Source organism: Chiloscyllium plagiosum, chromosome 9 (assembly GCF_004010195.1).
Source record: "Chiloscyllium plagiosum isolate BGI_BamShark_2017 chromosome 9, ASM401019v2, whole genome shotgun sequence".
Classification (NCBI taxonomy): Eukaryota; Metazoa; Chordata; class Chondrichthyes; order Orectolobiformes; family Hemiscylliidae; genus Chiloscyllium; species Chiloscyllium plagiosum.
Window position 1 is genome coordinate 33,477,447 of NC_057718.1, and position 12,461 is coordinate 33,489,907.

General features: G+C 37.9%; 1 protein-coding gene across 9 annotated transcripts in view; it reads right to left on the bottom strand.

Moving 5' to 3' along the window:
* Positions 1-1,913: 1,913 nt before the first annotated feature.
* Positions 1,914-12,461, bottom strand: part of mcfd2 (multiple coagulation factor deficiency 2, ER cargo receptor complex subunit) — a 20,565-nt gene continuing 10,017 nt past the window's right edge. For 3 of the 9 annotated variants that reach the window (XM_043695676.1, XM_043695682.1, XM_043695685.1), the window contains exons 2-4: positions 6,166-6,354; positions 4,548-4,707; positions 1,914-3,166 (exon numbers count right to left, since the gene is read on the bottom strand). In XM_043695676.1, the coding sequence (XP_043551611.1) occupies positions 3,035-3,166; positions 4,548-4,707; positions 6,166-6,354 (481 nt within the window). In that variant the 3' untranslated portion in view covers positions 1,914-3,034. The other 6 variants (XM_043695678.1, XM_043695683.1, XM_043695680.1 and 3 more) reach the window with 6 other exon arrangements.

Here is a 12,461-nt window from a genome sequence, read left to right on the forward strand (position 1 = left end):
TAGATTCTTATTCCCAATCATCTTAGCTAATTTGAAGGCCCAGCCACCTAATGATTTAAGCATTTGCTGTCCAGGTTCCAGACTGTAACTGGCTTCCTAAATCATCATAACTTTTCATAAATCACATCCCATAACTTCACAATATTTGATTGTTGGCATGGTCTATTTTTAATAGCATGCTTAAAGTTTGAGCAGTAATGTTAAAAAGACTGAAAGGCAAAAGAAATTGAAATTTCCTTTTCAAATATTTTATTAGCATTAGAGTTCAAGTGAAGGCTGCTAGAGTATCTATGTTGAGTATCTATATTGCTCAAGCAAGACTATGGGAAGGAAATGAATCTTAATGATATTTGTCATCTCGCTTAACAGAACACACTCTTTGTTCCCAAAGTGGAATGTTTTAATTGCGAGTACACAAAAGGGATGATCTCTCAACATTCTCAAAAATCCTTCATTTTGTGTACAGCTAAAATAAGCCCATTTCACAGATAAGTTATCACTATAAAATCAATGTGCGTACTTGGTTTAAAAAAAATTATTACTTGGGGCAAGCAAAATGCTTAAATCTTGTTTGTCTACGTAATAGTTTACTGTAAATTTTAAATCAGGCCCTAACTAGTAGATAAGCAACATCAAATTAATGTCAAACTCCATTTACACATTGTACAAATCAGGTTGAAACAAAAAAAAAGGGAGAATAATGCAAAGAGGTAATAAAATCAGTGGTTTGTTTAGCTTAGTCCATTTTAAACATGAACATTTGACAATACACAAGTTTGAGAAAACAGATATTCAAGGATTTCATTTATTCAATTCATCAAATATCTGGAGAAGCAGATATTCACTGATTAAATCTTGATAGTGCCTCATTTATAGTTGTCTTTCCTATGAAGATAAAGCATTATCTCAACTGCTATTTTAGGTGAGGTTTAATAATATTGAGTATTAAGTATATAACATGTTGAATGACCTGTTAAAAGATATAGGGATCCTTAAGCTTTGTTTACTTAAAAGAAGTTGATAACCAAGGACATTTTGCAAAAACTTTATAACAACATCAGTAAATACCCATAATGCCATGTTTTGTTTATGTAACTGAGTTAATCTTTTGTTCTGAAAGAATATTAACCTTACTGACTTTCATTTCTATCACAGGAGAAATTATACTCACTTTGGATAGATTTCTTTTGCAGTTTTCATCCCCTTTCTCCAAATTCTAGAAAGTGATAGCTTGCTATCATACAGTTAGAGTCTAAATGACTGTCCTTCATTTGGGAGAAGGCTATTCAGAGCACTTGTTAATTGAATCAGATCAATTCATGCAAGAATACTGTCCGATTTTCTTCCTTCACATCACAAGCAACAACAGGAGTAACACTTCATGTGAACAAAGTGGAGCTTTAAAAACAGTGGAGAGAAGAATTAAAAGTAAAGTAGACACATAAAGGAAAGCTGTAGCTTTCTGTTGCAGAAGATTCCCAACAGAAATCAACACTTATCTGTAGACCTTTTCCTTGGGCCAACCTTCAGCACTTTCGAACTACCTCCACCTGAAACTGGCGTATTGAACAATTTAACCAAAGAGCTCAGTTAAACTTGTCAGATGATCTATTACTTTAACTTACAGGAAGACCTTAGTAAAGAATTTAATCACTGACTTAGGAAGCCAGTTTGTTCTCAAATACAACTATGAACACAAGATGTACCATATTTAATGGTATAAGACTGATGTACCATTTAGTACACTAGTATGGGGAAAGAGTGAAGTCATAAATGTGCTTGAAAATAAATTTACAGTGCTCAAGACTTTAAATGCAGTTTAAAATGTTTTTGAAATCACAGAAATCCATTTCTTCTTAACTCTCCCATGAAGTTTCGAAATTGGTTTGTGAATATAATATACACTCCTTGAATTTTATTTGTGAGTTTATACTTTATAATAAATAAAACTGCCAATAACAATGCACAAAGTGTTTGTGCATTCAAGTACATACAACACTTTAGGTTGGAATTATAGTTAGCAACTCTGCTCCATTCACCAGAACCACCAATTAAAAAATGATGTATTGCTGAAGATAGAACATTAACAGATTTCAAAATAGTAATACTCAATCTTTTCAAAAAGCCAAACATTTTAAAATTAATACATTTTATCAACACATGACAAAACTAATGCTTTTGTAAACATATAGCTTTTAAACGAACACTGATGCTGTATCCCAAATACCACAGAAATGCTTAAACCCTCTCAGTCAGTAGCATGTACTCTTTTTGCTTCTGACGGCTCAGCACAGAATGATAGGTGGAAAACCATGTCCGACACTACCAAATGGTATACCAAAAACTGACCACTGAACAGTTCAATGTCTTAACTAAAAGTCAATTGTAACAAAAAGATGAGCAGTTACAACATTACATTACACAACTGAGCTCCTGAAACTAAAAGTATATAGTTTATTTCACAAGCACTACCTATCAATTTTCATATGTACAGTAATACTATATAACTAGTGCATGTATTGGCCACCCACATTTGATTTGCAGGTTTGAAGCAACAGACATTGAACATGAAAGTATTTACTAGAATAAGAATTATAATTTTCTAATTTATCCATTTGCCTTATACTGCTAAATAAAATTCTGACTTACGTTACTTTGTAATAACATTTTAAATACAAATTATTCAATGTGATGATCTAAAGTGAAATGTCAACACTTCAGAGTTAGTTTTACTTATAGTATGTTGCTAATGAAAAATTCACAACATTGGATAGCAATGTAACACGCTACCCTTGTACAGGTTTCATTTATAAATTGCACAAAAATATTCACAGGTATCCAGTGAAAGTTTAAAAGGTTTGCAGTCATTACACAAAAGCTAACCTTCTGTGTTTTTAAGAGGCTGATAACCTATGATTGGCTCAGTTGTTAAGAAAATAAAGTTAACTGACCTTCACCAATAATAAAAATATATTTAATAGTTTCCGCTATGGATATCAGAAAATGGGTATTATCACTCCTTGATTTGTCCTTTTCACTCTAGTGATTTAGCAAACTCAGCATAATCAATGTATCCATCATTATTCTTGTCATCATCTCTTAAAACGTCATCAATTAAACTAACAATTTCTTCTTCACTCATGGGCTGTCCTTGGCCACCACTTTCCTGTACAGAAAAGGCAAAACAGAGAAACAAGTTTAAGAAGCTAAGAAGAACAAAAGCCATCAAATTGTACAATTTGCCCAAATGAAAACAAAAATCAGTAGGTTTAAATATTGTTACAGTTAAAAATTATATATTAGTTCTAATTATATACTTAAATGTATTGTACGTCAAAGCAGGCAACCAATTCCAAAAAAGATACGCTGAAGAAGCTTATACCAGAAATATTATCCTTTCTCTGCTGACTAACTCATCCATACTCAATTTTTTCTGTTTTTGTTTCATTAAATCATATTTTGCTGCCAAGAACTTCAAGTGGCTGACTATGCTGTTCCACAAATAAAAACAGACATTATTGGAATAGCTCAGCAGGTCTGGCAGCACTACAGGGAGAAATCAGTTAACATTTCACGTCGAGTGACCTTTCCTCAGAACTGTTCCAAGGGTCACTTGACCCAAAACGTTAACTCTGATTTCTCTTCACAGATTCTGCTGGACCTGCTGAGCTTTTCCAACATTGTCTGTTTTTGTTTTCATTTTCGATTTACATCTGCAGTTCTTTTGTTTTTAATATTCCAAATTGCATACTGACACATTAATCATAACAATTTGCATATCAAGTAAATTGAGCCACAATCTAGATTGCAATTTTATTAAATGAGAAGCATTTTAAACTGCAAGCTTCGCTCAACTGCCTGTGTCTTATGATCCTGCCCCACTAGTTACTTGATGAAGGAGCAGTGTTCTGAAAGCCAGTGCTTCCAAATAAACCTGTTGGACTATAATCCAGTGTTGTGTGATTTTTAACTTTGTCCACCCCAGTCCAATACCAGCAATTCCACATCTTTAAAACCTGACTGCTTAGCTATTTTGTGCTATGAGCTCTCTCTCTACCTTTAGGAGACCACTGTACTGGGTGGAATATACTTCATCTCAGTCAGTGGCCTATAAAAAAGGTGTTCAATGTAACATTGCACCTTTGATAATTAGGGAAAGTACACCTGACTTTAAATATTTAGTAACTACCAGGTAAGTGCAATTCTTGACATATGCAAGCAGGTTCAGCTTGCAAAAGAATTGGAGTAGTATGGTCTTCAGCCTCAAACTGGTTCTGTAAAGCATCTGAAACCTAACAAATTGGTGTATAAAGTTGATATGTATTGCTGACAGATAAGAAAATTAAATTTACTTTTGTAATGTGTATTGACCCTAAGATGCAATCTGCATTCAAAAAATTAAGATACTTCAAAAGAATCTAGTAATAACTTCCACTTTGGGTGAATGACCGAGTCAAACAGAATCAGATCTTAAATTTTAAAAAAACGAAAATAAAATTGGTTACTAAGAGACGAAAGATTAGTGTTCCCAGTGACACAGTATTTACCTCTTTGTGTACGTGTGTGATGGCTGATATTAATTCCAGTCCATCAAGAAGATTATTTCCATCATAATCGTGCATTTTGAAGTAATGAAGTTGAAGTTCTTGTGGCGTCATCTCAGATTCTGGTTTGTCTATCACACCATCTAAGTGTTCCATAATGTGACTGCGATATCAATAAAAGCATATCAATTACTTACAATGCAGTTTTCTTTTACTCGCCCATTACTCTCCTCTAATATTTCCTTTGTGTAACCAGACCTCTGGCGAGGCTACATCTCTTACAGGCATCAAGGAAAACAATATATTTGCAGGCCTGAAACATATATTTATGCCTTTGCTATTGACATGGAGCCAAAATCTCAAGCACTTCAAATTGTTCAGAAGGGTGCTACATAGATTGGAAACTTGGTTGCATTTTCAGTTTACTCTAAAGGATTACTGGAGAAATTTTGCAGGTGGTTCACGTATCAAATATCTTGAAGGAGTTGTTAGGCTGGAGCATCTAATGACCATAATCATCACCAAAATGAGAGAATTTTAAAGAATTATTCCCATCTCATTACAATGAGTGCTGGATTTTACCTACTCTAGATGTGGGGCTAGTTAATTAGCAGGAGAAAGTGAGGTCTGCAGACGCTGGAGATCAAAGCGTAGTTAATTAGCAGGCAAAGCTCTAGGAAATTCTGAACAAGGTAATACAGGTAGTGGTCTGATAAAATGGTTCTCCTTTTCCTGTGCTGTAAATGCTAATTTTATCATCTCCTCAGAAGGAGATAGTCATATTGGACTCAATGTTAACCCCATCTCTCTCATAGATGCTGCCAGACCTGTTGTGTTTCAACAGCTTTGTATGTGTTTGTTGCCATAAATGGAATTTGTTTACCCAGATCTGCATACTTGCTGTAGGATACTTTGAAAAAATTCAAATTATTCCTAATATCAGTAATATCACGAAACATAAAGCATTCAGTACAATTCTCAGATACAATTAAAGTTTGGAAATCTATTCATGACAAACATACAGAGTCTCACTGTAACTCTGCACATGCTTAAAATTAATCCATCCTGAATTCCAAGTAGTGCAATTCTTCCATTTTAGTCTTTGCAACATGAAAGTACACCAGCTCATTTCTTACAAGCGCTTATTGAACCAGTACATTTAAAATAGTGGTATAGTAAAACAACATATTGAGACCCCATTGTGCTCCAGGAGCCAGTGTAGAATTAGGCAAACTTTTGCATTAATTCGCATCCAATTCTCAGGGTGCTATTCATGATTGTGCAGAATATCTCCCAGATTAAACTATTGAGGACTGAGAGGAGTTGATAAAATTGTTTTATGAATAAACAGCAAGAGACAGAGTGCAAGTAAGTAACAGACAGAAAAGGAGTCAGAACCTCAAAGCACCAACTCAAAACATTTTGTGTGGAAGACAAATGACTAGTCACATGTCATGTGCAAATGTAAATGAGGGGGGGAAAAAAACATCAACTTCCAAATTAAAACATTTTGGTAATTGTAACACTTCTGTACACCTTAGCAAATGAAATTGAAAATGAATTAAATGTTCAGTATAAACGATAGTTTATTTGCATACAGTGAAAACAGTGAGTTACATACTCTTTATCTTGAACAAGGTTCTTATCCAAACGAATGTTTGGTCGATGGCCCTCAGTGACTTCAAAATCAGGTGGCAGATGACCTTGAGCAAGAGTTGAATGCAGATGCTGCCGTCTCCACAGGACAAGACATAGAAAGCCTATGAAACAGCTCCTCATAATTCTATTCCAGTACAACATGGTGTGGATCCTGTATAACGATGATATATCATTAACTTATTTCACATTTGGCACTTTACATTTTAAAGTCTCAACTTTATACAAAGCAATAAATATTTTGATGTGCTGCAATAGTTTATCCTGGATAATAGTTTTAACCTGGATGCAGCTAACTTTCATTTTGAAGTTTTAACACTTCCCAACAGGATGAAAATTCCTGTTTTGGTTAAGAGATAACTTTATAAAGCACTCTCAAATTCAGTTTGCCAGATGCAAGTTAAACAGGGTATTGCTTTATTTTGTTAGAGAAACAATCGTTTTTTCCTCCCAATGTATTTTTTTCATTCAAATTACCTCTAATACACTATTTTTCACCCACAGTAAACTGATTGGATTCAATATCTATTTACTACTAACTCTACATTAAAAGCTCTATATAAACACAAGTTGTTTAACAGGGCAAAACATATCAAGGTCAGTCGCAGGTCTGTTAAGAAAATTTGACACCATACCACAAAGGGAGATATTAGGATACGTGATCAAGTTGGCTCACAAAGAAATGTTTTGAAGTGTATTTAAATAGGAGCCAGAGGTGGAGGCTATATGGAACATACAGTAATGCCTAGCTTAGGACCAGTACGCTTACTTACAGGTTAACAAAATCAAAACTCAAGTTTCAACAAACTGTGCTGACTAATCATTCATGATGACCATTCTGGGATAGTGCAGACCTAACTATTTATGTACTCAATTGTCAGGACAATCAAAGAACGTGTTCCAGTATCAGTCATTCTGCCTCTTTCCTCAAAGAGGATAATCATTAACTAATGATGATTAACCAAATAACTTTGTACAATCTTATTACAGACTGATAAATGTTTAAAGTAACTGAATGCACAGCAATTATATGACAGAACTGCACCACAAGATAGCTTTTTATGAGAAAAACAATAATTGTACATACTAAGAAATTAAAACAAGCATCAATAAATGTAATACTTAAGTTTATTTGAGAAGGCTTATGCTGTAAACTCAGTTCCCATGAATCTGGAGAGTATTCACTTTTTCTAGGACCATCCAAAAATTAAGCCACAGCCTTCTGGAATTTGCTTTAATTCACAGAATGCCTACAGGGCAGATCGAGACCATTTGGCCTACTGAGTTTGTACCAACCTTCAAAAAGAACACCCCACCTGGATTGTGCAAACTTGCCCAAGGCTGGAACTGAACCCAGATCCCTGGAGCTGTGAAGTAGCACTGCCATTCTTAATTCTCCTTTGTATTCCAGCTATTCCTCCAAGTAGAAATTACATTGCAATCCTTCCGTTAGTTTTCGGCTAACCAGTCTTCACACTCATCAGGTCCTTAAGAGAAGTGGAACTTTTCAGCTCCTTGCCTCAGCTTTAGACATACAGACTGTTTCGTCTCCTTCTGCACACCTATTGTTTCCAAGCTCAATATTCAAACTGACCACTTTCTTCCGCAAGGCGGAAAACCATTGTAGATTTCTTCTGTTAGCTGCAAGCTAGAGCATATCTTCCAGATGCTTTACCTTGTGAAATCTAAGTCAAACTGCCCACTTCTGTCAGCAAACAGAAATTAAAAATGAAAACCTTCCAATTAAGGCTGCACCCTGAATCACCATTGTCATAGCAGCCCAATTCACAATGCCTATTTCCAAGCCGAAATGTAGTTTAAGTACCTTTTAACTCCAAAGTTTTCCATGATTTTGGGTAACCACATGAGCAACAGATCTTCAACAAATACAGAACAATGATTCCCAGACTTTGGCATAATTGCAAAGCTAAGAGCAAGTCCCTTGTTGTTTATGATCCTATTCTTTCTAGCTCTAATATCTTAAGGCAAGATTGCAACCATATGATTGCTAATTGCCTTAGCTTTGTTAGCCATTTAACTTGCATTCAAAAATTATAATTCCTAAGACAACAGGTTAGATTCCTAAAACATTAACATCAGATTTTCACAATGTATTATAGAATTGAACACTCAGACAAATGTTATATCTTTGTAAAGAGTTGTTTTACAGCACAAAACTTGAGCATTGATGAAATAAAGAATTGCCAAAGGTTTTTGCCTTGCACATATCATGACAAATTGCAAGAAATACCAATGTAAAGGCAAAAATATTTACATTGCATGAGAGAAGAGTATTGATTAGTTGGCAAGTGGACTCTGACTGTTAGAGACGTTGCCATTTAAAATGCACCAGTTAATGATTGACAGTTAACTGCAAAACTTTCTTTAAATTTTAAGCAAGACAGGTGAATTCTAGTTCTTCAAGGCATTCCTTACAGCAATGAACCATAGCATGGCTGCCACGTACTTTATTGCATTGACACAATTCAGTGTTCATACATTGTCTGAATAAAAAGAACAGGATTCAGTGTACTAATAATACGTAGCTCCTAGCAGATACAAATGCACTATAATGTGGGCCTGAATGACAATCTTAAATTGGTTAGCTGCATGACTCCTTATGATCAATTTTGTAGCAAATATCCATTATTTGTTTGTAATGCTGAAAGATAGTGCTGTATCAAACGTGAATGCTGTATTTGCAAGCAGTGTAATTCATGCCAAACACAAAACTCCCAAATTCAAAAAGGCCTAACACAGATGACACCAAAATGAGAGGTGTAGTGGACAGCAAAAAAGGTTACCTCTGATTACAACAGGATCTTGATCAGATGGGCCAATGGGTAGAGGAGTGACAGATGAGAGTTTAATTTAGATAAATGCGAGATGCTGCATTTTGGGAAAGCAAATCTTAGCAGGACTTATACACTTAATGGTAAGGTCCTAGGGAGTGTTGCTGAACAAAAAGACCTTGGAGTGCAGGCTCATAGCTCTTTGAAAGTGGAGTTGCAGGTAAATAGGATAGTGAAGGCGGCGTTTGGTATACTTTCCTTTATTGGTCAGAGTATTGAGTACAGGAGCTGGGAGGTCATGTTGCAGCTGTACAGGACATTGGTTACGCCACTTTTGGAATATTGTGTGCAATTCTGGTCTAAGGGTTCAGAAAGGATTTACAAGGATGTTGCCAGGGTAGGAGGATTTGAGCTATCGGGAGAGATTGAATAGGCTGGGGCTGTTTTCATTGGAGTTTCAGAGGCTGAGGGGTAACTTTATAGACTTTTATAAAATCATGAGGGGCATAGATAAAGTAAATAGACAAAATCTTTTCCCAGGGTTGGGGGAAACTAGAACTCAAGGGCATAGGTTTAGGGTGAGAGGGGAAAGATATAAAAAGAGACCTAAGAGGCAACGTTTTCATGCAGTGGGTGGTACATGTGTGGAATGAGCTGCCAGAGGAAGTGGAGGATGCTAGTACAATTGCAATATTTAAAAGGCATCTCAAAGGGTATATGAATAGGAAGGGTTTGGAGGGATATGGGCCAGGTGCTGTCAGGTGGGAATAGATTGGGTTGGGACATCTGGTCGACATGGACGAGTTGGACCGAAGGGTTTGTTTCCATCTCTATGACTATGACATACATTTGATTCTTTACAGCCAGAGAGCACTCACTCGGAAAAGTGCTATCAAGATGCTTGGTGATGAACGGTGGCATCACAGCTCTTGGCATATCCAAAGAACTTGCCAGCTACAAAATGAATATATTCCAGTCCCTAGAACTGGTTCTGCTTTGACCATATCTGTAATAGGCACTAAAACATAAATATATAGCACATTCTGGCCTAAAGATCATTCCAAGCCACAACTTCTTCCTCAGCTTAAAAAAAAACGAATTCATATGACTTAGTCTAGCTGGTTGGTCCTATTTTCAACTGTTGTCTGGTGTACAACCCAATTACAGAGGACTTAGCAACCCAGTCACAGGAATGTAAGCTTGAACCTAACTCCAAAAGTTATTCCACATACTCTCACGCCTCCTTCACAGCAGCAACACCCCCAACCCTGCACGTCGATCACTAGTTAACACTGCTCACACAACTGCTCAATAGGTAGGTCTTAATGTTAGACAAACAAATCCGCTGGTTTAGGGCTAACAGAAGGATGTCTTGGTGGGAGTGAGGAGAGAGGTTTCAGGTTTCGAAGGAAAACAATTCAGTATCAGGCACAAGGGTAAGGATAGTGCAGAAACCTTATCACCTTGGACTCCCAGACCTCACCCCCTTCTCCCTTTCACTCAGAGACTGGAGACAGACAGGCAGCCAGCTGGGGAGCCGCTCGCACCCCTAACTCTGATTGGCCCAAACGGACATTCCGAACTCTTTGTGACGTCCAAGCTCTGACTGGCAGTCGCACCCATCAACCATCCCGCCGCCGTGTCTCACACAGAAACGGACAGACAGAGCAGGAAATTTGCCAGGATTAGGGCAATTTTTTTTTAAAATTGGGGAAACGAAAAAGCATCACTCGACCGTGACCGCTTCGGCTCGCCTCTCCCGTCAAAAGGACTCTTCCCTCCCCGTTCAAACAGGTAATAACTTCCACCGGTGAACAAATCGGCGCCCACTGCGGAATTCGCGACAACTGTGATCGATCTCTTCTGCTCAGGCTTTCCTGTTCCTCGCTAATGCGCGCGACAGCCGTTACTTTGAACCTACCTTCGCGCGCGACTCACTGACAACCGCGTCTGCAAGAGGGGTAAACCTTTGACCTCACGATGCCCCGCCCACCTGTGAGTTGATTGGCGGCACGGTTACGTGTCGGCTTTCCCCTGTGTACGCCACGTGTGTGTGCTGGATCTTGTACCCACTCCCTGACTGAGGTGACGAGTGCTGTTAATGCAAATCATCCTGAACTAACCACAAACCCGTGCCAGTTTTCCCGCCTAACACATCATTCTTACAAACTTAAGATACTGGCTGTACAGCTCAAGAGTTTCACTTTCTTTCTCGACCTTCTCCAAAGGCTTAACTGTGATAGAGGGAGAAAAAACGCTGTTATGAGGAAATGCATGCTGAATTCTCAAAAGTGTACAACATAGCACAAACGCATTTGGGTGTATAACATCACTAGTACCCATCCCCGAACAAAGCAGCAATGTAAACATCATAGATAATGAATTTCAAAGTTTGTGAGAAGATTTGTAGCTCGGGTGCTTGTTGCTGTGATTCTGTTCGCCGAGCTGGAAGTTTTTGTTGCAAACGTTTCGTCCCCTCTCTAGGTGACATCCTCAGTGCTTGGGAGCCTCTTGTGAAGCGCTTCTGTGGTGTTTCCTGCGGCATTTATAGTGGTCTGTCCCTGCCGCTTCCGGTTGTCAGTTTCAGCTGTCCGCTGTAGTGGCCGGTATATTGGGTCCAGGTCTATGTGTTTGTTGATGGAGTTTGTGGATGAGTGCCAAGCTTCTAGGAATTCCCTGGCTGTTCTTTGTTTCGCTTGCCCTATAATGGTAGTGTTGTCCCAGTCAAATTCATGTTGCTTGTCGTCTGCGTGTGTGGCTACTAGGGTTAGTCCATAGTCCTGAAAGCAACACCCCCAGATTCTATGGACTACCTAAAGTGCACAAACCAGACATCCCACTCAGACCCATAGTATCACTACCAGGGACACCATCACACAAACTTGCGAAAGAACTACAGCAGAAACTGAAACACTTGATCAGCGGATCCAGACACTCTATACAATCAACACAGGAATTCTTTGACATCATCAGAAATATACACAGACAAGGAAGAAACCATGGTCTCATTTGACGTAACGGCACTGTTCACGTCTATTGACAAAGCCCTAGCTAGAGAAACAATAGCCAACCTGCTGAACAGACAAAACAGACAACAGGACGTTGAACCCATCAACAAAGACGGCATACTTAAACTATTGGACTTGTGCCTCACAACACACTTCACATTCAACAACCAGATATACAAACAAATCAACGGAACAGCCATGGGCTCACCGATCTCGGGACTCATAGCAGAAGCAGTAATGCAAAGGTTAGAACAAACAGTTTTACTACAAATTCAACCCAAACTCTGGGTCAGATACGTTGATGACACCTTTGTAATCATTAAAAACACGGAAATAGAGAATATACACCGGATCATCAACTCCACACTCACAGGAATCCGATTCACGAGAGAGGAAGAAAAGGACAACCAACTCCCATTCCTAGACATGATGGTACAGAGAACACCGAACGGAGAATTCAC